At 49.3% G+C, this 27,713-nt stretch overlaps 1 protein-coding gene and 1 pseudogene across 1 annotated transcript; one reads left to right on the top strand and one right to left on the bottom strand.

Annotated features, from left to right (window-relative positions):
- Nucleotides 1-714: 714 nt before the first annotated feature.
- On the bottom strand, nt 715-21,091 carry LOC105488431 (uncharacterized protein FLJ40521; annotated as a pseudogene).
- A 3,528-nt stretch (nt 21,092-24,619) lies between these two features.
- LOC105488434 (lymphocyte antigen 6 family member L) lies at nt 24,620-26,817 on the top strand. Its single transcript, XM_011752455.3, has 3 exons — nt 24,620-24,733; nt 24,824-24,940; nt 26,006-26,817. The coding sequence occupies exons 1-3, from the start codon at nt 24,661-24,663 to the stop codon at nt 26,230-26,232; spliced, it is 417 nt and encodes a 138-aa protein (XP_011750757.2). The 5' UTR covers nt 24,620-24,660; the 3' UTR covers nt 26,233-26,817.
- Nucleotides 26,818-27,713: the final 896 nt, after the last annotated feature.

The following is a 27,713-nucleotide window of genomic DNA, read 5'->3' as shown; positions in this document are numbered from 1 at the left end:
TTTTAACTTTTCCAGACAAATATAGAAACTTTATCAACCACTTATTAACTGAACACAAAGTGAGATTACTACCAAATGCTCGTTTAATTTTGCTCTAGCAGATGTTTTAAAAGTTCAGGCATCACTGATGTTTCTGAGGATAGCTGCCTAAAACACACTACGTGATTTCAAAGGATGACTCTTAGTGTCTGACTCATTTGGCACATCCTTAGTATCCAGAATAAAATCAGTAGAAATAAAAGTCATATAGTTTTCAAAGAATTCATACATACTGGAAGTCTTAGGAAAAGCGCTTCTAAATGCAGGGACTAGGAGGTTTGCCCATCTTACTATTCATAGTTACACACATTTCTCCTCATGAAGTAACTGAAGCTTTCTGGCTTGTTTGTGGCACTTTCGTTTGTAGGAAAATATATATAGAGGGCCAAATCTTATTGGTTTCTGTTCCGGAGAATGTTTCCAACACCCCCTTTTCTCTGGTAATATTTCAGGACTGGCTTTGTTTGGCTTCATAAGCCTTTAGTCTCTTTATTTATTTATTTATTTATTTATTTATTTATTTTGAGCCAGTGTCTCGCTCTGTTGCGCAGGCTGGAGTGTGGTGGCGCCATCTCGGCTCACTGCAATCTCCACCTCCCAGGTTCAAGCGATTCTCCTGCTCAGCCTCCTGAGTAGCTGGGACTACAGGTGCCCGCCACCACGCCCAGCTAATTTTTGTATTTTTAGTAGAGATGGGGTTTCACCATATTGGCCAGCCTGGTTTAGAACTCCTGACCTTGTGATCCGCCTGCCTCGGCCTCCCCAAATGCTGGGATTACAGGTGTGAGCCACTGTGCCTGGCTGCCTTTAGTCTCTTGATAACCATCTCTGGTTTATCATCCTCATGCTGAATGAGAGGGTCCCCAGGCAGAGCATCAGTGCCCACAGTGTTGGGAGGGTTGATTCAATGTTGTAGACTCGGCCGCTGGCGGGATGAATCCAGCGAGCAGTAAGGCGTTGTTTAATGACCTCGAAGGGCACATTCAGGCTAATCACTGCGTCGATCTGATGAGCCCTATCTAGGGCTTCTGCCTGTCGAAATGTCCTTGAAAAACCATCCAACAGCCAGTTAGACTGGGTGAGATTTTCCAGCTCTTGCAGCCGGCTTGATTGGTGGCCTGTGTCGGGTGCCATATGAGAGATTTCAACCAGCCCACGCGCAACCAGAGGGATGCGGCCCACGGTGTGGGTGGTCTCAGCAGCTCTGGAGGGTTGCGGCCCACGGCATGGGTGGTCTCAGCAGCTCTGGAGGGTTGTGGCCCATGGCATGGGTGGTCTCAGCAGCTCTGGAGGGTTGCAGCCCACGGCGCAGGTGGTCTCAGCAGCTCTAGAGGGATACAGCCCATGGTGAGGGTGGTCTCAGCGTCGCCTCTGTCTGACCCTCCCTCCCTCTGCATCTCTCTCAAATCTTGGCAGCCCACAGACTGAGTCAAATTGAGAAGAAAGAAAGTGGAGGCAAGTTCATTAATGTCAGTGCAATTAATTTAACTGTATTCAATTACAAACAAATAGAGCATTTCAGATAGTGATGATGGTTCTCAGGATGCACAAACAAGGGGCTGGGATGAGGAGTGACCAGGTTAAGGCCACCTCAGAAAGGACAGGCAGTGAGGTGGCAGGTGAATGATTAAACATGCATATCCACCCTATTTGTAATGTATTTTAAAAAATAAAATAGAGATGATTGGCCAGGCTGGCCTTGAACTCCTGGGCTCAAGTGATCTGCCTGCCTCAGCCTCCCAGAGTGCGGGGATTACAGTCATGAGCCACCACGTGCGGCCACGTCTTCTTATGAACAGAAATTCTCAATGTTAATGAGGTCAAATTCATGTACGTTTACTCTGATAGTTAGTGCTTTTTTGGAGTAGACAAGGATTTCTTAAAATATTCCCATGTGTTGACTTCTAAATGTTTTATTGTTTTTAAGTCCTACATTCAGGGTTAGGATGGTTTTGGGTAGACTGTGAGGCTTGGGGTCATGATTTACTGAAGAGTTTTTTTTTTTTAGACAAATATTCAATTGTTCCAGCACCGTTCTTCAAGCTAACTTATAACGATCCCAAATGGGAGTATGGAACTCTAAGAAGGCAAGAGAAGCAGAAATAATAACTACTTGGATAAATATAAAATAATATTGGTGTAATTATTGGTGTAAAATAAGAATAACATCTTGTAGGTTTATAACATACATACAAGTAAATATACATGGGACTATAGGCACACATGACCACACCCAGCTAATTTTTAAAATTTGTTTGTAGAAATGGAATCATGATATGTTGCCTGGTGTTGCAGGAAGTCAGGGACCCCAAATGGAGGGACCGACTGGAGCCATAGCAGAGGAACATAAATTGTGAAGATTTCATGGATATTTATCAGTTCCCAAATAATACTTTTATAATTTCTTATGCCTGTGTTTAATCTCTTAATCCTGTTATCTTTGTAAGTTGAGGATATATGTCACCTCAGGATCACTGTGGTAATTGTGTTAACTGTACAAATTGATTATAAAACATGTATGTTTGAACAATATGAAATCAGTGCACCTTGAAAAAGAACAGAATAACAGCGATTTTTAGGGAACAAGGGAAGACAACTGTAAGATCTGACTGCCTGCGGGGTTGGGCAGAAAGAGCCATATTTTTCTTCTTGCAGAGAGCCTATAAACGGACATGCAAGTAGGAGAGATATCGCTAAATTCTTTCCCCAGCAAGGAATATTAATATTAATACCCTGGGAAATGAATGCATTCCTGGCGAGAGGTCTATAAACGGCCACTCTGGGAGTGTCTATCTTACGTGGTTGAGATAAGGACTGAGATACGCCCTGGTCTCCTGCAGTGCCCTCAGGCTTACTAGGGTGGGGAAAAAACTCCGCCCTGCTAAATTTGTGATCAGACCCGTTCTCTGTTCTTGAACCCTGTTTTCTGTTGTTTAAGATGTTTATCAAGACAATATGTGCACCGCTGAACATAGACCCTTATCAGTAGTTCTGCTTTTGCCATTTGTCCTGTTCCCTCAGAAGCATGTGATCTTTGTTCTGCTTTTTGCTCTTTGAAGCATGTGATCTTTGTACCTACTCTCTGTTATTACACCCCCTCCTCTTTTGAAATCCTTAATAAAAAACTTGCTGGTTTGAGGCTCAGGTGGGCATCATGGTCCTACCGATATGTGATGTCACCCCTGGCGGCCCAGCTGTAAAATTCCTCTCTTTGTACTCTTTCTCTTTATTTCTCAGCCAGCTGACACGGAAAATAGAAAGAGCCTGTGTTGAAACATTGGGGGGGTTTCCCCGATATCTGGCTTGTCTTGAACTCCTGAGCTCAAGTGATCCTCCCACCTCAGCCTCTCAAAGTACTGGGATTACAGGCATGAACCACTGTGTCTGGCACAAGCAAATATTAAAACAATGAAAGTACAATGGAATAGAGGTAGGTAAATGAAGTTATGCTGTGTAATGTTCTTGAATTGTTCATGAGTGTGGGCGGCAAGCCACCCAGGGGCCGAGGCAAGAGACCGAGGGCACAAGCTGTTCCAGTCTAATAAAGAAAATATATAGAATGAGAATAGTTATACTAGAAATGGATTATAGATATGACTCTATATGAATATTATCAATCATTAGTTTGTAGCATTACTCTTTTTTCCAGTATTACAATAATCCTTGCTCTACAATTATAACCTAGGAAAAACCAGGCCATACAGAGATAGGAGCTGAAGGGACACGGTGAGAAGTGACCAGAAGACTAGTGTGAGCCTCTGTCATGCCCGGACAGGGCCACTAGAGGGCTCCTTGGTCTAGCGGTAATGCCAGTGCCTGGGAAGGCGCCCGTTACTTAGCAGACTGGGAAAGGGAGTCTCCCTTTCCTTGGGGAGTTAGAGAAGACTCCGCCCCACCACTTCTTGTGGAAGGCCTGACATCAGTCAAGCCTGTCTGCAGCCATCCGGACGCCTCAACGTCTCCCCGTGATGCTGTGCTTCAGCGGTCATGCTCCTGGTCCACTTTCATGTTCCGCCCTGTCCACCTGGCTCTGCCTTCTAGATAGCAGTAGCAGAATTAGTGAAAGTATTAAAGTCTTTGATCTCTCCAGAAATACATAGAAGAAATAATGACACAAACTCTCCCCTCTCTCTCTCCGCCTTGACTACCAAAGAGGGAAGGGCCCCCTGTCCAGTGGACACGTGACCCATGTGACCTTACCTATCATTGGAGACAACTCACACTCCTTATCCTGACCTCTTGCCTTGTATACAATAAATGACAGCACAGCCGGGCATTCGGGGCCACTACTGGTCTCCGAACCTTGGTGGTAGTGGTCCCCAGGGCCCAAATGTCTTTTCTTCTGTCTCTTTGTCTTGTGTCTTTATTTCTACGATCTCTCATCTCCACACATGAGGAGAAAAACCCACAGGCCCTGTAGGGCTGGACCCTATGATGAGACAGTAACCAACTTAAGATGGACTATAGGTCAAAGATGCATATCGTAATGTCTAAAATAACCACTGACGAATCATGTAAAATGTATGTCAGAATATAACAAAACAAAATACGAGAAATATTTAACAAATCCAGAAGAATACAGTAAAGGAAAACAAAGAAAAAAAAAGCTGGGAAAAAATAAAAGCAAACAGTGAAATGGAATATTTTAACCCAACTATGTTAGTTCTCACATTAAATGTAAATGAACTTATTCTAATTTAAAGACAGAAAGTTTTAGGCTGACTAAAGATAACAATAAACTGGTCACAGCACTTATTTTAAAAGGAAGGACACAGGCCAGACATGGTGGCTCATGTCTGTAATCCCAGCACTTTGAGGGGCTGAGGTCAGAGGATCTCTTGAGCCCAAGAGTTCAAGACAATCCTGGGCAACATAGCAAGACGCTGTCTACAAAAAAAAAAAAGGTCACTGAAAGAAGACAATGGGAAAAGATACATCATACTGATAGTATTAGGCAGGAAATGCAACTGAAATAAAAGGATATTTATAGTGATATAAGGGTCAACACAATAGGACAATATTTTAATCCTACATTTGTACATATCTAATAACAGCTTCCAAACATTTAAGCACAATATGACAAAGCTGAAAATCAAGGCAAATCCACAATCACACTTAGGTTTTTGTTTGTTTGTTTGTTCATTTGGTGTTTGTTTTGTTTTGTTTTGTTTTGTTTTTGAGATGGAGTTTTGCTCTTGTTGCCCAGACTAGAGTGCAATGGCACGATCTTGGCTCAATGCAACCTCCACCTCCCAGGTTCAAGTGATTCTCCTGCCTCAGCCTCCTGAGTAGCTGGGATCACAGGCATGTGCCACCATGCCCAGCTAATTTTGTATATCTAGTAGAGATGGGGTTTGTCCATGTTGGTTAGGCTGGTCTTGAATTCCCGACTTCAGGTGATCTGCCCGCCTCGGCCTCCCAAAGTGCTGGGATTACAGGCACGAGCCACCGTGCCTGGCCAGGTATTTTAATATGAATCTTTAAGTAACTGATAGAACAAGCAGACCAAAAAATAGAATACATGAATTTATACAGGATTATAAATATTCACATACTGAACATACATGGAATGCTGTACCAAACACCTGGAGAATCCACATTTCTTTAAGTGAATGTAGAACGTTTATCACATGTGTCCCATGCTCAGCCATGCAATTAATCTAGAATTAGAAATAAAACATATAAAGGTTGGAAAGAAATAAATGCAATATGGCAAGAAAAAGGTATGACTAGAAAGGAAATGAAAATGTCATTATTTGCAAATGATATACTTGCATATGGGGAGAAACCAAAAGAATTTGCAAACAAAATATACATAAATTTAACAGGGTTCTGAAGGTCAAGGTACAAAAATCAAATATATTCTATAGACTGACAAGGTAAAGTGAAATGTAAAAGACAATATCATTTATATTATCATCAAAACCAATATAATGTTTAAAATGAAACCCAACAAGAGATGCAGAAGATCTCTACCCTGAAAAACCAAGAAAATACACATGAGGCCGGGCATGGTGGCTCACGCCTGTAATCCCAGCACTCTGGGAGGCCGAGGTGGGTGGATCATGAGGTCAGGAGTTCAAGACCAGCCTGGTCAACGTGGTGAAATCCTGTCTCTACTAAATATACAAAAACTTAGCCGGGTATGGTGGTGGGTGCCTGTAATCCCAGCTACTTGGGAAGGTGAGGCACGAAAATCACTTGAGCCCAGGAGGTGGAGGTTGCAGTGAGCCAAGATCGCACCATTGCACTCCAGCCTTGGCGACAGAGTGAGACTCCATTTCAAAGAAATAAAAATAAAAATACACATGAGAAAAAAATGGAGATCTACGTAAGGAAGGACATACAAAGGCATCTGTTGGAAGAGTTAATACTTTTAAACTGATGTATAGACTTGATGCAATCCTGATCAAAAGGGTATCAGGAATGATGATAATGATGAGGATGTCAAAATTCGCCTGCTGAGTCTATAATTTACCTGGAAATACTAAAATTTTAGAATAACCAGGGCAACCTTGGAGAAGAACAAGGGCTTATGAATCACGTGTCAAGATTTTCTGAAACTTTCTGTTGTTGTGACAGCTAGGTATTGGCAAAGGGGACAGACAGCTGCTGAGTTGGGCCCATGTTTTAGCAGCACTTGATCACCAGGCTGGAACGAGCGGACTGGTTCTGCCGAGTTCACAGGGCTCCTGTTCAGAGCAAGCTTATGCAAAACATGAAGAATTTGTCCCACCTGAGTATGTTTAATAGTTGGCTTTCTACCAAGGGGCACCCCAGTAACCTGAGACAGATTAGCAGCCAAGGGTCTCCCCTATATAATTTCTTAGGGACTTAACCTGATCCCACTTCTGGGGGTCACTCTTACCCGGAGCAGTGCAAGGCCAAAGCCCTAAATCCATTTCAGTTGAGTTTCCTGACACGGTTTGGTAAGAACTGTTTTTAGGGTTTGATTTTTCCTTTCCATCGGTCCAGAGGATTGTGGTCTCCATGCTGAGTGCGACTCCCAATTTATTCCGAGTGCTCTGTGTACTTGGGACAACCACAGGCTCTCATAAGGGCAATCAGTTCTGCCTCCTGTGCAGAGATTCCCATTAGTAAAGTCCCCGCTTCTGTTACCTTGGAAACAGTTACCAGGCATATGCAACATTTCTTTTTCTGTTGGTTACCAGGCTGCTCCCTTCCACGAACAATGTCCAGTCTGAATGTGGCAGGGCTGTGTCCTTTAAATCAGGGCAACTGGGCTGGGCGCGGTGGCTCATGCCTGTAATCCCAGCACTTTGGGAGGCCGAGGCGGGTGGATCACGAGGTCAGGAGATCGAGACTATCCTGGCTAACACGGTGAAACCCCGTCTCTACTAAAAATACAAAAAATTAGCCGGGCGTGGTGGCGGGCACCTGTAGTCCCAGCTACTGGGAGGCTGAGGCAGGAGAATGGCGTGAACCCGGGAGGCGGAGCTTGCAGTGAGCCGAGATCGCGCCACCGCACTCCAGCCTGGGCAACAAAGCGAGACTCCGTCTCAAAAATAAAATAAAATAAATAAATAAATAAACAAGCAAACAAATAAATTAGGGCAACTGGAAGACACCTGGTAGATAATTTCTAAATGATTGTGCATAGGTTCTTTGTGCTCTTCAGTAGCAGGAAGTACAGTTTCTGGGTTTAAGCCTCCAGCAGTCTGCACTTTTCCTGCAGGGTCATCTGGAGGTGTGGCCTGGCATTTGCTCAGCCTGCCTGCTGTCAGTCCTTCTGTTCTAGTAACAACAGCACCTGGTGAGGTTCGTGGATCATGATGGGCTGTCCCCAAACCAACTTTTCAGCTTCCTTTAACAGCAGGCAGGTGGCAGCGACCACCCTTACACAAGGGGCCAGTCTTTGGCCACAGTGTCCAGTAAGCCACTGGCTGCAATATTCTTCCTAATTTCTGTGTAAGGACCCCTAGTGTTAGACCCAGTCTCTCAGGCTCGTGAAAGGGCTTGTGAGAATTTGGGAGCCCGAGGACTAGGGCAGAGGTTAACTTAGGTTTCAGTTATTCACATGCGTGCTGGTGTTTTGTTCACAGGAGAAGGGGCCACGGTTAGCTCCTTCAACAGTTTGTCTAGTGGCTTCACCGTAGTTCATAGTTAGGAATCCAGATTAACAAAACCCTGTTATGCCTAGAAATCCTCTTAGCTGCCTTCGGGTAGCTGTGGCTGAGATGGAAGAGGTTGCATTTCGCCCTTCCACTGTTAGAGCTCTGTTTCCCTTCTGTAAGAGAAAACCTAAATATTCCACAGTTTGTTGGCATATTTGAGCCTTTTTACTTGAAACCTTAGATCCACAGGTTGCTAGATGGTTTAGCGTTTTAATGGTGTTATTCTGATAGTCCCATTCAGAGGGGCTAGATCTTAGTAAATCATCCACATATTGTAACTATACCCAGTTTTTCAATTGTAAGCTCCTCAAATCTTGAGCCAAGGCTACTCCAAATATAGTTGGAGAGCTTTGAAATCCTGGTGGGAGCAGAGTCCAATGATACTGAAATTGTGTGTGGCTTTAGGACCTATCTATTCAAAGGTGAACAACAGTTAGCTTTCTGTGTCTGTGGGTATGCAACAGAAAGCTTCTTTTAAATCCAATACTGCAAACCATTTATGATCTCCAGGAAGAGAAGCAGACATAGTATACAGGTTAGCTACAGTGGGATGTATGTCCTCTACAACATCCCAGTTTGGGTCCGTGCAGGGAATTGCTCTGGTCAGGATCTAGAGGGTTGTCTGGATTTTCATCATGAAGCTGCTGTGCCTCTTCCTTTACTTCATTTAAAACCAGTTGTGGCTCATCTGCAGTGAGCATATTGTCCCAGAGAGCCTGCACGTCTGCCCAGGTGAGATGGTGTGCAGCAAATAGTGGTCAATAATTCAGCCATCTTTCGGGGATCCTCCCTGTCTGTAGGGAGGGTTAGAGTTCTTCCAATTTAACAAGTCTGAGGTGGAGCAGGGATTACAGGCCAAATCATTTCGGGCTGGAGTTGCTTGCTGATGGATGTTGTCATCGTGGGAACATTATGCAGTGCCCTGCTCTGGACTCCGTGACTTCTCGGCCAAAATTAGTACCTAGCCTAGTCTGAGAGGAAGACAGTAGCCCTGGTGCTTCCCTGTACTCTGGGAGTCACATTCCCTCTCTTTTCTGAGCTGGGGCAGGAGACACTATGGGGTTTAGGGTACTCACTGTCAGGTTTGGAGGTTTTCTCCTCCTCCCCTGGGGAGCAGGACAGACCTTAGCAGTGCCTCACTCCATGAGCTCATTTCCCTTTGCTTCAGCATCCTCGTTACGCAGCCACATACATGTCAAGGTGTTCTGCCCCCTTTACCTGACCTCTGGCAGAACAGTTTTAATGGATAAATGGTATGAAATTGCAAAGATCCAAAAACTGGCCCCCGTTTCTCAGACCCCCAAACAAACATTGGCCAAGCTGTGTTGCAATAAAATATATATATATTTTTTTTTTGGTCATGGATGGATAACCAAAGTTCTTCCAATGTGACAGAATTCTCCCTAAATGACTGTATAGGGAGAGACAGAGCATTGCCTGTACTGGAGCCGGAAGACATAATGACTCCTGTGCTGGGCACAGGACTTGCATGTGGCCACTTGTCTCTTTCTTTCCTTCCTTCCTTCCTTCCTTCCTTCCTTCCTTCCTTCCTTCCTTCCTTCCTTCCTTCCTTCCTTCCTTCTTTCCTTCCTTCCTTCCTTTCTCTCTCTCTCTCTCTCTCTCTCTTTCTCTCTCTCTTCCTTTCTTCCTTTCTTTCAGTAAATATCCATTTTATTTTTCTCCTGAGAATAGTCCGTCTTCAGTCTTTAAGGACTCAGTTCCTCATGTGGGCTTTGGTGGGGGTCACAGGGCAGCACTCACAGGTCTAAATCAAGGTGGGGGTGTTCAGTCCTTGTGGGCTTCACGAGATCCATTCCTGACTCCCTTGTTGTGAATTGCACAACCCGCACGAGAATGTAGCTTCACACACAGCTGGGGAAGCTCACAGGTATTGAAGACGCTTGCTTCAGAAAAGTCCCTGACTGCTGTGGCCTCATGATGTTTCCAATGATGCATTTCTTTTCTTTTCTTTTTTCTTTTTCTTTTGAGATGGAGTCTCACTCTGTCGCTCAGGCTGGAGTGCAGTGGCGCGATCTCAGCTCACTACAACCTCCGCCTCCCAGGTTCAAGAGATTCTCATGCCTCCTGAGTAGCTGGGATTACAGGCACCCACCATCACACCCAGCTATTTTTTGTATTTTTAGTAGAGACGGGGTTTTGTCATGTTGGCCAGGCTGGTCTGGAACTCCTGATCTCAGGTGATCCACCCACCTTGGCCTTGCTGGGATTACAGGTGTGAGCCACCACGCCCGGCCTCAGATGATGAATTTCTTAATGGCCTTGTCCTTGGCCACACATCAGGCACCATTCGCGCAGCAAATCGGCTGCACATGGCCGCAGCCCTTCTTGGCATGATCATTGTTCCTTCTTTTCTTTGTCATCTTGGAGGCACAGACCAGAGAGAGGACAATTGTCCCTTTCTTTTGGCCAATTTCTCCCTTTTGGAATGGGAATGTTTACCCAATGCCTGCATCCCCATTGTATCTTGGAAATAAATAATTTGTCTTTGAGTTCATAGGCTCATAGGTGGAAGGAACTCATTTCCAGATGAGACTGAACCTGGGACTGGAGGCTTTTGGTTATGTTGATGCTGGGACGAGTTAAGACTTTGGGGAGCTACTGAGAAGGGACGATCTTACTTTGCAATATGAGAAGGACATGAGATGCGGGAAGCCCAGGGTGGAATGATATGGTTTAGATGTCTGTCTCTTCTAAATCTCATGGGGAAAAGGCCTCAAAGGCATTTCAGAAATCTCCGGAAGCGTAGTCCCTGGTGGTGGAGGTGGGCCTGGTGGGTGGTGTTTGGATTGTGGGAGTAGGTCCCTCATGAACATGTTGGTGCCATCCTCATGACAGTGAGTGAGTTCTCACTCTGAGTTCATGTGAGATGTAATTGTTTAAAAGAGTGAGGTGCCTCCTACCCCCAACTCCACTCTTGTTATGTGAGATACCTGCTGTGGGGAAAAGAAAGAGAGATCAGATTGTTACTGTGTCTATGTAGAAAAGGAAGACATAAGAAACTCCATTTTGATCTGTACTAAGAAAAATTGTTCTGCTTTGAGATGCTGTTAACCTGTAACTTGAGCCCCAGCCCTGTGCTCACAGACACATGTGCTGTATTGAATTAAGGTTTAATGGATTTAGGGCTGTGCAGGATGTGCCTTGTTAACAATATGTTTGCAGGCAGTACGCTTGGTAAAAGTCGTCGCCATTCTCCGTTCTCTGTTAACCAGGGACACGATGCACTGTGGAAAGCCACAGGGACCCCTGCCCCTCCACACCTGTGGGTATTTCTTGTCAGGTGGAGACCAGAGACTGAGAAAACAAATAAGACACAGAGACAAAGAATCGAGAAACAATAGTAGACCCAGGAGACTGGCGCTTAACGTGTGAGGACCTGCACCAGCACTGGTCTCTGAGTTCCCTCAGTATTTATTGATCACTGTTTTTACTATCTTGGTGAAGGGGGTGTGGCCGGGCAACAGGGTGATGGCGGGGAGAAGGTCAGCAGGGAAACAAGTGAGCAAAGGAATGTGTATCATGAATAATTTCAAGGGAAGGTACTGTGCCTGGATGTGCACATAGGCCAGATTTATGCTTCATTTTACACAAACATCTCAGTGTAGCAAAGAGTAACAGAGCAGTATTGCTGCCAGCATATCTCGCCTCCAGCCACAGGGCGGTTTTCTCCTATCTCAGAATAGAATGAATGGTCGGCTTTACACTGAGACATGCCATTCCCAGGGAAGAGCAGGAGACAGAGGCCTTCCTCTTATCTCAACTGCAAACAGGCCTCCCTCTTTCACTCCTCCTCCTCAGCACAGACCCTTCACGGGTGTCAGGCTAGGGGATGTAAGGTCTTTCCATTCCCATGAGACCATATCTCAGGCTGTCTCAGTGGGGCAAACCTTGGACAATACCCAGGCTTTCTCAGGCAGAGATCCCTGCAGCTTTCCGCAGTGCATTGTGTCCCTGGTTAATAGAGAATGGAGAATGGCGATGACTTTTACCGAGCATACTGCCTGCAAATATATTGTTAACAAGGCACATCCCGCACAGCCCTAAATCCCTTAAACCTTGATTCAATACAGCACATGTTTCTGTGAGCACAGGGCTGGGGCTCAAGTTACAGGTTAACAGCATCTCAAAGCAGAACAATTTTTCTTAGTACAGATCAAAATGGAGTTTCTTACGTCTTCCTTTTCTACATAGACACAGTAACAATCTGATCTCTCTTTCTTTTCCCCGCAACCTACTTCCCCTTTGCCTTCTGCCATGATTGGAAACTTCTTGAGGCCTCCCGAGAAGCCAAGCAGATGCCGGTGCCATGCTTCCTGTACAGCCTGCAATACCAACAGCCAATTAAACCTCTTTTCTTTGTAAGTTGCCCAGTCTTAGGTGTTTCTTTACAACAACAAAGGAATAGACTAATACAACAGGAAAGAGTCAAAATTTTCTTGTCTCAGTTTCCCTGGAGAACAGTAATTTTATATTTATAGTGGTTGTTATGGTGATTTATGCCAACAAAAGGGCACTTGACTAATAATTTCTTTTTTTTTCCTGAGAATCTTGCTCCAGATTGACTAATAATTTCCTAGAAAACTACCATGCTTAGGATAAAAATCCAAGCTCTTCTGCCGTGCCACTCCCAGAATTGTTTGTCCTGTCACTGTGGGAGTGAGCTGGGCTGGGTCTGAGATCTTATGTCCCAGGGAGAAATGCTCCCCGCACCACCCCAGGAGGACCCCAGGGGCCCTGGAAGTTGGAAGCGGAGGTTGACCCATGGTGGTTCTGAGCTCCTATCTCTGAGTCAATAGGCAAATCAAGTGGCTGTGCCATCCTAGCTGGGGCTGTTTTCAACTCAACCAAGGAAGCGAGCTGGCACCGCACCACGGCGTGGGGGGAAATGTCTGTGGGCTTGAGGCTCTCTGTCATCTCTTACGTCTCCTACATCCAAGAGAAAAAGTTAATGGGAACCAGAGCCCCTAGAAAGAGACAAGGCTGTGGAAAGTCCAAAGACTTCTGCAGTGAGGGCTTGGTCACCCTGTAACTGAGTGGCTGGTCTTCAAAATGCATTTTTAGACCTGTTTCCTTTCTCTTCGGTTTCAAGATATAACCTCGAAGCAAACTGCAGAAGCCTTTTCCCTTAGCCTTGAAATAGACTCCTCATCCCTCCCTTTCTCACCGGAAATAACCCCTCCCATTTCTCTAACGGTCCATTAGTATCTAATTATGTGCCTTCTTAGAAGTGCCTCAGGCTAATCTTGAGACAGACAGGCCAAGCCTGGAGACCCAGCTGCAAAATTCCGGAGATGACTTCAAAGCGGGTAATTAACAGCCCGGCCATAGTTGCGATGATGCCAGCCCACGTTCTAGGTGGACTGAGACCCAAGACTGCCACCAGGACAGGACACACAGGCGCTGTGCTCAGCATGATTCCTGCATGCCTTCCATATCGAGCTTTCCATTTGTGAACGCTTGCCTTTCCCCCCACGTTTGAAGTGGTTGCTCTGGGTCAGAATCCAGCTACTTCCTTTCACTAGTCTTGGCTAATGAAGCCTCTTCCTTTCTACCAGCCCCTGCTGTTGTTAATCAGACTCTGCCAGCAGAGAACCCCTGAACCTGTGGCGGCTCCAAGCCCACCAGTAAAGAGCCCTTTCCTGAGGACAAAATACACGTGAATGAACAGGGGACAGGGGATGTTACAGCGGCCGCACCCAGCGTCGTAGGAAGCCCCAGGCATTAGGGTCCAGCAGTGCACTAGTCAGCTCTGGCCACCATAACAAACACCACAACTGGGGGCTTAAGCTACAGGAATGGATTCTCTCGTCCTGGAGGCTGGAGGTCCAAGATCAAGGTGTCAGCAGGGCTGGCTCCCCGTGAGGCCCCTCTCCTTGGCGTGCAGATGGCATCTGCACCCTGCATTCTCACAGTTGCCCTCTGTGTGTGTCTGAGTCCTCATCTCCTCTTATAAGGACACCAGGCATGCTGGACGAGGGCCCACCCTAATGACCCCATTCTACCGTAATCACCTTAAGGACCCTATTTTCAAATGCGATCACATTCTGAGATAGTGGGGGTGAGGGCTCAACTTATGAATTTGAGGGGGGCACGGTTCAGCCATAACAAGTGCCCATGGGCTTTCTCCAGCTGCTATATATATATATTTTTTTTCTTTTTTTCTTTTTTTTGAGATGGAATCTCACCCTATCACCCAGGCTGGAGTGCAGTGATGCTATCTCAGCTCACTGCAACCTCCACTTCCTGGGTTCAAGCTATTCTCCTGCCCCAGCCTCCGGAGTAGCTGAGATTACAGGCATGCACCACCACAACCAGCTAATTATTTTATCTTTAGTAGAGACGGGGTTTCACCATGTTGGCCAGGCTGGTCTCAAACTCCAGACCTCGTGATCCACCCGCCTCAGCCTCCCAAAGTGCTGAGATTACAGGTGTGAGCCACCGCGCCCAGCCGCAGTTGCCCTGTGTTTTTATGTATTATTTTATTTCTTCTCCTCTCACTCCTCCTCTACCTTATTATTTTATACAAATTACTAAATCTGTTGTAAATTAACAGACTTAGTATTTATGTTACAAAGTATTCTTTTTTTTTTTTTTTTTTTGAGACAGAGTCTGGCTCTGTCGCCCAGGCTGGAGTGCAGTGGCTGGATCTCAGCTCACTGCAAGCTCCGCCTCCCGGGTTTGCGCCATTCTCCTGCCTCAGCCTCCTGAGTAGCTGGGACTACAGGCGCCTGCCACCTCGCCCAGCTATTTTTTTGTATTTTTTTTTTTAGTAGAGACGGGGTTTCACTGTGTTAGCCAGGATGGTCTCGATCTCCTGACCTCGTGATCCGCCCGTCTCGGCCTCCCAAAGTGCTGGGATTACAGGCTTGAGCCACCACGCCCGGCCTGTTACAAAGTATTCTAACAGGATTGGCTGGCTTCCCAGAGCACACACTTTCACCCAGAGAGAGATGTGTATTGATCAGAGTGTGGTGGGGAAAGGAAGGTCGCTTGTTTTCACACGGGATGGAATAAAGGGTGGAATATAGACTCAGGAGGCGGCACGACTGGTGGAAGACCCAGCAGCATGGATGTCAGGGAAGCTGTCCCCACACTGAGGACAAAATACACGTGAATGAACAGGGGACAGGGGATGTTACAGCGGCCACACCAAAGTCAACACAGTGAGAAGACTTGATGGTGGACATGTCAGCTTGAAGCACCCAAGAAGAGGTCTCAAACATTCTCCTGGCAGCAGTGGTCAGAGGGCTATGGGTTAGAGGGGAGGGATGAGTGGGTGGAGCAAGGGGATTTTTAGGGCCCTGAAACGATTCTGCAACATTGTAATGGTGGACACATGATGTTATGGATTTGTCAAAACCCGCAGAATATGCAACACAAAGAGTGAGCCCTGATGTAAGCTATAAACTTGTGTTAGTAACCACGTGTCAATATTGGTTTTTCCATTGTACCACGTGAATGCAGGGTGTTAGTAACAGGAGAAATGTGAGAGACAGGAGGATACATGGGCACCCTCTGTACTATCTTCTCAATTTTCTATAAAGCTAAAACTGCTCAAAGAAATAGAGTCTATTGATAAATAAATAAGTTTTCCTGGAAGCTGCTGCAATCCCCAAGGTCCCCAAACAGCTTCCACCTACTGTCACTCTCAGCAACGAGCATCTCCACGAGCTCGCAGGAGGATCTCTGTGCCGTCTACACATGCGCCCGGCTTCAGCCATCACCGGAAAGGAGGGCCTCTGCTTAATCTTCCAAGTTCTACGTGAGTTTCCCTTGGAAAACTCTAATTCAGAGCCACACGGGAGGGAGTCTGGTGGTTCTTCAGAAGAGGGTGTGCTGGGTTCAAGGCTACAACAGAAAATCCAGCACCATCCACCCCAAAGTCAACACAGCATCTAACACAACCTCCCCTCACATTTACCTTCTGAAAAGGATGTGACATCCCCATGCTTCCTCCTGACATCACAGTTGGCAGCAATTCCTCTCAGCTTTTATTTATCTGAAAAATGCCTTTATTTTGCCCTAATTTGTGAGGGAAATTGTGCATAGTGTCAGAGTCCAAGCTGGCAATTTGATTTCTTACCAGTGTCTGCTTCTGGCTTCCAAAGTTCCTGTTTGAGAAGACAGCCGTCATTCTGGGGGTTCCTGTTTGAGAAGACAGTCATCATCCTCGGGGTTCCTGTTTGAGAAGACAGTCATCATCCTCGGGGTTCCTGTTTGAGAAGACAGTCATCATCCTCGGGGTTCCTGTTTGAGAAGACAGCTGTCATCCTCGGGGTTCCTGTTTGAGGAGACAGCCATCATTCTGGGGGTTCCTGTTTGAGGAGACAGCCGTCATCCTCAGGGTTCCTGTTTGAGGAGACAGCCATCATTCTGGGGGTGCCTGTTTGAGAAGACAGCCGTCATTCTCATGGTTCCTATTTGAGGAGACAGCCGTCATCCTTGAGGTTCCTGTTTGAGGAGACAGCCGTCATTCTCTTGGTTCCTATTAGAGGAGACAGCTGTCATTCTCGTGGTTCCTGTTTGAGGAGACAGCCGTCGTTCTCAGGGTTCCTGTTTGAGAAGACAGCCGTCATCCTTGGGGTTCCTGTTTGAGGAGACAGCCGTCATCCCTGGGGTTCCTGTTTAAGGAGACAGCCGTCGTTCTCAGGGTTCCTGTTTAAGGAGACAGCCGTCGTTCTCGGGGTTCCCTAGTGCTAAGGTGTTTTTTTCTCCTGGCTACATCTAACAGTTTTCTCTTTTCCTTTAGTTTCAGCAGTTTGACTACGATGTGACTAAGTATGGCTTTCTTCAGCTTTATACTTCATGGAGTTCAATAAGCCTATTGAATCTGTGGGTTAATGCCTCTTATCAGTTTTGGAAAATTGGCTACTATACATAAAAATAATATTGCTCCTATCCCATTCTCACCCTTCTCCTGGGATTCCAATATACATGTTAGACAGTTGGATCAGTACCATATGGCCCTCTCCTCTGTGTGTGTGTGTGTGTGTGTGTGTGTGTGTGTGTACTTTTAATTCTATTTTGTCTCTGTGCTTTATTTTGGATAATTTCTTTTTTTTCTTTTTTTTTTTTTTTTTGGAGAGGGAGTCTGGCTCTGTTGCCCAGGCTGGAGTGCAGTGGCCGGATCTCAGCTCACTGCAAGCTCCGCCTCCCGGGTTTATGCCATTCTCCTGCCTCAGCCTCCCGAGTAGCTGGGACTACAGGCGCCCGCCACCTCGCCCGGCTAGTTTTTTTTTTGTATTTTTTAGTAGAGATGGGGTTTCACCATGTTAGCCAGGATGGTCTTGATCTCCTGACCTCGTGATCCGCCCGTCTCGGCCTCCCAAAGTGCTGGGATTACAGGCTTGAGCCACCGCGCCCGGCCATATTTTGGATAATTTCTATGGACCTGTCTGAAATTTTATTAATCTTTTTTGCTACTGTATGTTTGGTCTGCTCTTAAGCCCATCCAATGAGTTCTTAATTTCAGGTATTATATTAATTGGTTAATATAATAATAAAAACTTATTTTTATTATTTATTTTTAATAACAGATAAGCACTTATTTTCATAGCTTCCATCTCTCTGTTGAAATTCTCCATCTTTTCATCCATTTTGTTCATCCTTTCCTCCATCTTATTTCATGTATTTACAACAGTATTGTAAAGCACTTGTCTGCTAATTCTTTCATCTGGGTTATCTGTGTGTCTGCTTCTATTGCATAGCTTATCTCTTGGTTGAAAATCACACTCTCGGCCGGGCGCGGTGGCTCAAGCCTGTAATCCCAGCACTTTGGGAGGCCGAGATGGGCGGATCACAAGGTCAGGAGATCGAGACCATCCTGGCTAACATGGTGAAACCCCGTCTCTACTAAAAAAAATACAAAAAACTAGCCGGGCAAGGTGGCGGGCGCCTGTAGTCCCAGCTACTCAGGAGGTTGAGGCAGGAGAATGGCGTGAACCTGGGAGGCAGAGCTTGCAGTGAGCTGAGATCCGGCCACTGCATTCCAGCCTGGGCGACAGAGCGAGACTCCGTCTCAAATAAAAAAAAAAAGGAAGAAAATCACACTCTCCTGTAATTCTTATAATTTTTGGTAGTGTACTAGGAATTATATGCAAAAGAACCAAGAAACATCAGTCTCTCCCTGCAGATAGAGCTCTGCCAATGACTAACCCGCCCTCAGCACCATTCAGCTCCACTGCGAGGAAGGGCCTCCCGAGACTGGCAGTTCCTTCAGATTTGCACCCATCACTTTCCAATGCATTTGAAAGCAGTGATAATTTTTGTACATAATTCCATTTCTTTCTCATTGTTGAGATAGAAAGGATGGCTTCACACTCTTTCCTCATGCTAACTGGAAGTGAAACTCTTGTCTTTTTGCATTACAAAATCTGGGAGTTATTTGTCATTATGACCCATTTTTTCATTTACATTATTCATCTGTGGATCTTTTTTCCTTATTCAGTCTTACCAGATATTTGTCTAATTTTTGTTCCTTCGAAGACACAGCCATAGCCATGTGATTTTACCTTGGTTTTCTGTTTTGTTAATAGGCATTCTCAGTCCTGTCTCTTTTCTTCAGTTGAGTTTCAAAATGCGGAGATTGGACCCTGAGCTTGCTAACTTCAGGCTTCCCACCGGTTTCCCCCAATAACTCCAGCATTGATTCCCTAAGAAAAAAGTCTCCCTCCTACTCACTAAATATCACTCTAATGGCTGAGAAAATTATTAATTCAAAAATAAGGCCAGGCATGGTGGCTCATGCCTGTAATCCCAGCACTTTGGTAGGCTGAGGAGGGTGGATCATTTGAGGCCAGGGGTTCGAGACCAGCCTGGGCAACATGATGAAACCTCGTCTCTACTAAAAATACAAAAGTAGCCAGGCGTGATGGTGCACAACTGTACTCTCAGCTACTTGCGAAGCTGCGGCAGGAGAATCACTTGAGCTCGGGGGACAGAAGTTGCAGTGAGCCAAGATTGCACCACTGCACTCCAGCCTGGGCAAGAGAACAAGACTCCATCTTAAAAAAAAAAAAAAAAAAAAATTGACCTTTCTTATTTCCCAATGCAAATATGTACAGTTAGATTTTTTTTCTCAGGTACAGCTTTTGCTGCAGCCCAATAGTTTTGATAGTAGTATCTTAGTTTTAATCATTTCTAGGTATTTTAATTTCCAATATGACTTCTTCTTTAACTGTGGTTTATTAGAATAGTGGTTTTCAATCTTTTAATATGTGTGACTGTGTCACTGATGCTTTTGTTAAGAACTTCTGTGCTGGGTCAGAGAATATTGTCAGCGTGGTAAATGTGCCAGTTTGAAAATGATAACAAAATCCTTGCTCACTGTTGCCTTGAAAAAAAAGAAAATAATAACAATCTGTACATTTAGAACAAAATGAAAGTACTGGGCTCTCTGGTTCAAGGGCTCCCTGGTGGCTGTGTGTTTGACTGATTTTGCAGCATTAACAAGAAGGGCTGTGCACCGTGGGGAGACCATTCAGGTCTAAACCTGATGTTTACTGACGTCACTAAACCCAAAGTCAGAAACGGAACACAATCGCACACACCTGTCCATCTAAGGAGAGCACCTGATGAATTGCTCAGGCATGGGGAGTGAGGAGCCAGAGTGTGAGGCCCCCACTGCTGACCCAGCTCTCTCTGCACCCTCATGCCTCTCTGGGGTGCCGCTGTCGTTCCTCCTGGAAGCCCTGTCAGCAGCAGAGAGGGGTCTCGCTGGGGACACCCAGACACCAGTCCCCAGATTAAGACAGGGCAAGGAGACGACCTGTTCCCAGGGAGAGCTGTGCATGGAGCCCCCAAGGCAGAGCCAGGAACTGGAGCATGAAAGAAGCCAAGGCACCAAAACTATGAACAGTCAAAAGGGCTAAAGCTCCACGGCCCTAAGAATTGATGCTCAAACCAGGGTTCCACATGGCAAGGGGAGGAGAAAGGCAAGCAAGTTACGACCTGAGCAGAGCCACGAGGGGCAACAAGAAACCTGCCAGGCCCCACACATGTGCCTGGGGGCAAATGGTTAGGATCTGAGCTTCCCAACAGCCAAGGTGAAAAGGAAAAAGAGTCAGAGGTATAAGTGTAGCGGGAGCACAGTCATCTTCAGTTCAACAATTCAGCCTAGCATTCCATAGCAAGAGTGCAGGGACGGAGACTGTGGGACTCATTCAGGACACCTCTCGGGGAGGCCTCTGGACATCGCGCCAAGATTCCCTCACTGGAAAAATTCCACGGTGTGTTTCTGTCCGTGCCTATGCCAGGGTTGGCGCACATACCCACACAGCAGCTTCCTGGCACCCAGCTCTCGGACGGTGAATACAATAAGGGCAGGAAGGAAGGTCATCCACTTCATCTAAACAGGATGCTCTCACATTTTCCTGATTGAGATCTATCTATACTTTAAAAAGTTAAATAAATATATACACACCCAAAACACTGACACAGAAAACATTCACAGAACTTATTTACATACATTTATAACTGATCAACATATTTATAACAAAACATAAATATAAAATATGAAATAAAATATGAAACACTTACAATATATATTTGTATATCTAAAACATTATATACACATATATACACAAGCAAAAATATATAAACATAAATAAAACACTTTTTTATTTAATTACTTTCTTCATTAAAATATATGTGTCCTAATTGTGCATAATGTACCCTGATCTTTGTTATTCAGTTAAATTCTATTCTTTCATCTTCTAGAACATACAAACATGGTTCCTATTCGCCAGCTGGGTTTTATGACCCGGGTTCCTTGGACAGTGCTGCTCCCGGCTCCGCTCAGAAGCAGAGTGCAGGCCGAGGCTCCGCGCGGCTGCGCCGGGCTTGAATTCAGCCCTCTACCTATTACCTGGGTGATCCTGAATCAGGGCACCAACCATCCGGGTTTGCCCAGCACTGAGGGCTTCCCAGGTCGCAGGACTTTGGTGCTAAAATTGGGACATTGGTCCCCCATCAGGAAGCCATCTCCTCAGGTCTCTGTTCCATTTTATTATTTTTAGAATTGGACTCATCATGGTACCCACCTCCTAGGATTGAAGTCAGGCCAGAAATGAAGAATATTGATAGAATAAACACTCAGCAAATGTCACTGGGGCCTGTGGGCTGTGCTCCTACAGGCCTCTCTGCTGCCAGAGGGACACTGGCTCACACACCTGGACAGGTGTTGGAGTCTGGGGCCAGGGGACGGGGGCTCCTGACAGAGACCACCAGGAACAAGCAAGCCCTTAACGAGGTGGCCCTGCCTCTCCAGGGCAACTGCGGGACCAAGTCAGGGAACCGTGGAGGCAAAGACCCCAGAGCCGTGCCCCTCCCTCACAGCCACATCTTTGCTCTGGGCTGTTTTGAAGCCTGTCCACGAACTATGCTCATTCCAGGGGTGCCCCCAGGAACAGCAACAGCCTGTGCCTTCCGGGGAGCTGGAGTGATCCGTGATGGGGACAACTGCATGACCCAGCAAAGTATCCTGGGAACACCAGGCCTGCACCCGCCGCCCTGCTGACCACAGGCTGACTGACCCTTTCCCATCCCTGGCTACTCCCCGCCACCTCCAGGGGCTGCTGTGTCTGGGAGTTAATTCACCAAGGAGAGAAAAAACGAGGCCAGGAGCACAGCTGGATGCAGTACCGAGGAACTTGGTCAGCCCTGAGGAGGGCCAGTGCCTTCTCGTGGGCACTAAAAGCTGTGCGGCTCTGAGCACGGCCCTCTTGGCCGTGGCTGCTCCAACATCCCACCACCAGCCGCAGGCTCAGATGAGTATCTACAGACCCCTCAGCCACTTCCTTTGAGAACTGTGTATTCCTTCCAGCCTCTGACCTCCAACTGCCACCTGGACTCCTTTATTGCACGTGCCTCCAATGCCACTGTTCTTTTGATTGTTCTTTTTGATTTTTGACTTTGCAGATTTCACAGTGCCAGATTCATTCAAATCAATCACAGTGTGAATGGCAAATGAAAAAATGCACATGATAAACAAAGGGGATACGGCCCCTCCCCTCCAAACGACTTCCATCCCGTGCCCTCTAAACCCACCCCCAAAACAGCCCCGACCGACACACAGGCAGAAAGGGCTAGAGCATCAGAGGACAAAGGGAGCAGAGGACGCTGAGCCTGGTCAGGCAGGGGTCAGAGGGCAGGGCCCATCTGGGGCATCCCTAGAGCATGCACCAGGGGAAACAGGAACGGGACAGTCCTGCTGGGTGGGCCACTGCGTGGACGAAGGGGAAATGGCGCCACCTGCCTGCACACTCACTCTTGGGCCGGGTCGGCACCTTCTCTCCCAGCAGCTGTCACCCGAAGCCACAGCAGGGGAGGGGTTTGCTGGGCTGCAGTGCAGGAGAGGATGCCAGGCCCCTGGAGGTGGTGGGCAGCAGTCACGCTGGGGCCAGGGGCAGCCCTTCCCAACCACCTTATGGGTAGCAGTTACCCCTTTCTTCTTTCTGCCACTTACTTCCTGCAAGACCCCTTAGGGCAGGTGACTGGGCCGGTTCACTGCTGCAGACCCAGGGTCCAGCCCTGCCTTGTCATCACACATGCTCAAAAGGATGTGATTCAGGAAATGAAGGCAGGAAGGAGAAAAGAGTGAACCTGACACAGAGTGAAAACTGTGTGACCACCTGGGCTGGAGGGGAGCGCCTGGGGCTACCCCTTAGTGAGACAGCTTCGGGACACCGAGGTCCCAGGGAGGGGCTCCGTGGAGGAAAGTGGGTCGGTGGTCCTCCAGGCTGAGGACAGCATTTCCTGACGTCGCTTGGGTCCAGCAGGGCCCTGTGCCCCCTGGTGAGGTGGGGGAGGGTGTGACAGTGCCTCTGGAGGGGAGAGCTGGGTGCCCACCAACCGGGATGTCCACGCTGTTGGGTTCCAGTGGCCCAGTGAGAACATGGGTCAACTCCCTTGGCTCCCGGGGATAAAAAAATAAACAACAACAACAACAGAATAAACGACAGGACAAAGGGAAGACTCCGTGTAGGAGGCAGATGAGTTTAGTGGGGAGGGGGCAGGTCTGTGCTGTGACGGGGCGGCCTAACACTCTGCATCCAGGACCTACATGGGTCCGGGCAGATGCTGCAAAAGAAATTGGAACCACAGCCCCCGAGGGGCCCAGGGACGCTTAAGCACCCGGACAGACCCGGCTGGGCCCCAGCCTCACCTGTGAGAGGTGGAAATGTGGGAGGACAGAGCTGGGAGGCAGCCTGCGCAGGAGCCGTTTTTCCAGGGCACCAGTCTTCAAAGGCCCGGACTCAGCCCCCTGCAGGTCCCAGAAACTTAGCAAGGGTTCTGGAGCAGCAGCCTCCAACCCCTGCGGCAGCTCCAGGCTCCTGTAAGGCTAAGCCCTGCTTTTCTCTGAGCCACTGAACGCGCCCGAGGGGCCCCTGGAGGCGTCTGCCCTTCTCCTCCCTTCTCCCCTCCTCCCAGGCCACCTCTGCCGGGGAAAGCCTCCAAGCACTCTAGAAAGAACGAAGATTCTGTGCCTGTGGCCTAACCATCCCCGCCGACCTCATTTGCCCTTCCTGGATCTATGCTCCTCCCTGGATCTGCCTGGCCGGCTCCGGGCCGCCCTGCCCTGGCCGCGTCCCGTTCCATCTCAGGTTGTCCAAACCTCACCTGCGCCCCAGGGTCCCTACTCCGCCTCCTCCCTCTTCCTCCTCCTCCGCCTTGAAGCCTCCTCCCTCCCCCGTCCGCGGCCACATCCAGACCACTCCCGCCCCACCCCAGGGAAAGGGTCGTCCCGCCCTCCGCGCCCTCTGGGTCTCCCTCAGCCTCCGTGGGTCCCCGAGTCAGGAATCAAATCTGGCCCGACGTTCCCTACGGCGTGGAGCCCAGGGTCTGTGATTGGGGTTGAGGCTGGCCTTGGGGGGACCTGCAGGCGTCCCCCTCCTCCCGGGTCTCGGGCTATTTTCCCCAGGAGGCGGCCGCAGGCAGTCGCTGAGGCCCTCGGAACCCCGGAGCCGCCCCAGTGCAAGAGAGCAGAGGAGGGGCTGGCCGGTCCAGCCCCTCGGTCCCAGGGCTGACTCCTCCTCCAGGGCGCAGATCCCCGCAGCCCGGCAGGAGAGAAGGCGCCTGGAGAGGGGTCCGGACTGTGGGCCGGGGGCTGGGATGAGGGTCGGGTGAGAATGGGGCTCCGAGGAGTTTAGAAAGAGAGATTGGAAGGCGGACCAAAGGCAGAGGGCCCAGGGAGAGGGGATGCAGGGAAGGGAGGAGAGCGAGCGCGGGAGCAGGACGCTGGGGGTCGGGGACGCCCTCGGTGAAGCCCCGCCAAGGAGTGCAGGAGGTTGGGGGTGGGGGGCGTCCTGGGTGAAGCCGAGTCCAGGAGCGCAGGAGGCTGGGGTGGGATGGGGGCTGCGCCCTGAGTGAAGCCCGGTTAGGGAGCAGGAAGCTGGGGAGGGGGCTCTCTGGGCGAAGTCCCCCGCAACACCCACCTCACCCCACTCAGGCTGAGCCCTCTGGCGTCATGGAGGGGCTCGTCCTAGCCCTGTGTGCCCTCCCGCTGGCTGCCGCGTCTGCTGTCTGCGCCACGATGCCAGGTAAGGAGCGGCCCTGACAGGGCTCGGGGCATCAGGGCTGGGGCTGGGGCTGGGGACCCTGGTCCACCGCGGCCCGCTTGCTGCCCACAGCTCGGAACCTGAGCTGCTACCAGTGCTTCAAGGTGAGCAGCTGGAGGCAGTGCCCGCCCACCGCGTGCAGCCCGCTGGACCAAGTCTGCATCTCCAACGAGGTGGTCGTCTCTTTTGGTGAGTCCCCTCTGGGGCAGAGGGCAGTTGCCGGGTGCCCCGCCTCTCAGCAACTCAGCTGATGCGTCCTCCAGGACCTGGGGACGTGTGGGTCCGACAGTGCTTCCTGCTCTCTCTCCCGCGCTGGGTTTGGGCGAGCATCCCAGAGTGTGAATTTTGACTTTTCTTTTTCTCCTCCATTTGAGGTGTCTCTAGGAACTGTCAGCAGGACAAAGGCTCTGATGTCACTGAATTTACGAAGACAGCAGGAACACACAGGGGTGGGGAGAGGCAGCTGTTCGGGTGGATGGGTTATCCGCCCTTCCTGGCAGAGCACAGTAGGCCTGCCCTACAGCCCAGCATGGGGCAGGCTGCACTGGAATCTAATACAGTGTATGACAGTGTCATAGAGTATAACACAATGTAATGAATATAACGTGTATACTGCAACTTAATATAATACGATACAATACAACATAATATAATAAAATAGAATGCAACACAACACGCCATAACACACTATGACACATAAAGGAGATTCCACCCAAGCTCTTTTCTCCACCATTTGGATTTTGAGTGTTGTACATCCCTTCAGGGGTTCCATGGTTGTTGACAGACACGTGTCCATCAGAAAGTCTCTGCCATGTCTTTAAGTGAGCAGCAGAGCAAGGAGCCCAGGGCTGGGCACCCAGCCCAGCAGGTTTTCTGTGATGGGCAGCCCCTTTCCACTGCTCTGAGTCACTCCTTCTCCCCACGACGCACGCGCCCCCGGGCTGGCAGGGGTGGTCCAGGCTGTGCCTGGCTTCCAGGGAAAGCCCCTTACAGCCAGTTGCCCTGGAGTCTGTATTTGCTGTGCTGCGGGGCGGAGGTGGCCTGGGCAGCCAGGGTCCCCAGCTCTGCAGCGCCTTGCCCAGGAAAGGACAGGAGACGGAGGTCTCTTGGTCCCCCTCATAGGGCCAGATTCCTTGCTCTAGTTCTTCTGGGTCCCGGCTGCCCCTTTGGAAAGCATCCTTGCATTTTCCTGATAACTGTGGATACTTCCTTGCTGGGGGCTCTGGGGCCACCTGCCTCTCCTCTTTTCTGCAGAATGGAGCATACACACCCTGCTCAGCAAAGGCTGTGCTCCCAGATGTCCCAACACCAACACGAAGTTCGAATGGACGCCAGCCCCCACGGTGCAAGGCGTGATAACTCGGCGCTGCTGTTCCGGGGCTCTCTGCAACAGGGCACCAACCCCACAGGAGGGGCGCTGGGCCCTGCAAGGGGGGCTCCTGCTCCAGGTGGGCCTCGGCCTCCTCAGGGCCCTGTTGTGAGGGCCCTCCCTCTACACCCCCTCCTGGCCCTGCTGGCCCGTCCTGTCTCCTGCCTCCCACTGCCATCCTGTGTCCGCCCCTTCCGGGACACTGGGGGGGACCCTCCCTCTCTGAGGTGGTGGGGAAGGTGCCATTGCCTCCACCCTGGATCTAGCCGGCTCGCTTCTCCCCCACAGGGGCCCCTTTGCTGGGGAACCCTGTGGATTCAGCAACTGTTCCTCCTGGGGAAGGACGGTGCCTCCGGTGTGGGTGGTGGGGAAGGACGGCGCCTCTGGTGTTGGGTGATGGGGAAGGACGGCGCCTCTGGTGTTGGGTGATGGGGAAGGACGGTGCCTCTGGTGTTGGGTGATGGGGAAGGACGGTGTCTCTGGTGGACGATGGCCCCTTGCATGAGGCCCCTTGCCCTGAATGCTGTCCAGGACCCCTCGAGAGGCAGGAGAGCCCGGGTGCGGCCACAGCTGGGGCTCCCCCTCTGCCCAAGGGAAACCCAGGAAGGATAACACTGTGGGTGCCCCCACCCGTCCATTGGGACTATGACCTTCACCCTCTTGGAGATAATAAACTCTCATGCTCCATGGTGCTCATTCCTTCCTGCTCCTTCCCGTCCACCCACCCTGCCCAGTCCTCAGCAAAGGGCTCTGTGGGTTGGTACCGGCGGCCACTGGAGCAGCCAGATCTGCAAAAAACCTTCCAGCTGGGAGGTTGAGGATAGGGACTGTCCCTGCAGCCTAGGGCCCAGCAGTGGGTAAGCAGTATGTCACAGGCTCGGGGCTGGGATCCTAGAAGGGCTGGGGCCCCTGAGTGGAGGTGGGGATGAGCCTGGAGAAAGGGGTCTGTGGCATGTGACCAGGGTTGGGGTGCCTGTCTGAGCAGCCACAGTAGGATAACAGGAGGTCAGGACTGATGGACAGTGCCAGCAAGGGGAGGGTAGGAATGGGAGGGCTGCCAGGTGAGGCACGGGTAATGGGCAGCCTGGGGCAGAGGGGACCAATGCCGAGTTCAGGACTGGCCAGGCTAAGCAGGGCACCATGGGACATCCTGGAGCTGTCCTAGGGCAGGGGTGGCTGAGAAGGAGGCCTTCTGCATCGGGAAGGAGGTGGCCTCACCAGGTAGCAAAGCCCCAGATGAAGGACAATGCTGGGTCTGCCGCCTGCTGCCCGAGGGCAGGTCTTCACAGCACCCCTGCAGCCTGCGCCCCTGCGCCTGTGCACTGCACCCCCCGCTGTCCTCCAGCCAGTCAATGTTGCCCCTGTGGACCCAGGTGGCCATGGCAGCCCCCTCAGGTAGAGGCCCTGGATCCCCTGTCCTCGGCAGGCTGCAGGCTCTCCAGAGAAGGGTCCTCGGGTTCCCAGGCAGAGCAGGACCTGCTCCCCTCCTCTTGCGGTTATGAATTATCGGCTGAATTCCAACCCTGCTGGCTAGGGCAGATCCTCAGGGCAGGGCACCTGGTGCTCCTCATAACGTCAGGAATCTGGCATCCG

This window comes from Macaca nemestrina, chromosome 8, assembly GCF_043159975.1.
Source record: "Macaca nemestrina isolate mMacNem1 chromosome 8, mMacNem.hap1, whole genome shotgun sequence".
In the NCBI taxonomy this organism is placed as follows: Eukaryota; Metazoa; Chordata; class Mammalia; order Primates; family Cercopithecidae; genus Macaca; species Macaca nemestrina.
Note: the sequence above shows the minus strand (reverse complement) of the source record. Positions and strands in the feature narration are given on the sequence as shown.

Bases quoted from the DNA above. Each gene is read 5' to 3' on its own strand.
- LOC105488434 (XM_011752455.3), top strand. From the start codon at position 24,661: ATGGAGGGGCTCGTCCTAGCCCTGTGTGCCCTCCCGCTGGCTGCCGCG. The intron at 24,734-24,823 runs GTAAGGAGCGGC...TGCTGCCCACAG, and splicing joins TGTCTGCGCCACGATGCCAG to CTCGGAACCTGAGCTGCTAC. The intron at 24,941-26,005 runs GTGAGTCCCCTC...TCTTTTCTGCAG, and splicing joins CGAGGTGGTCGTCTCTTTTG to AATGGAGCATACACACCCTG.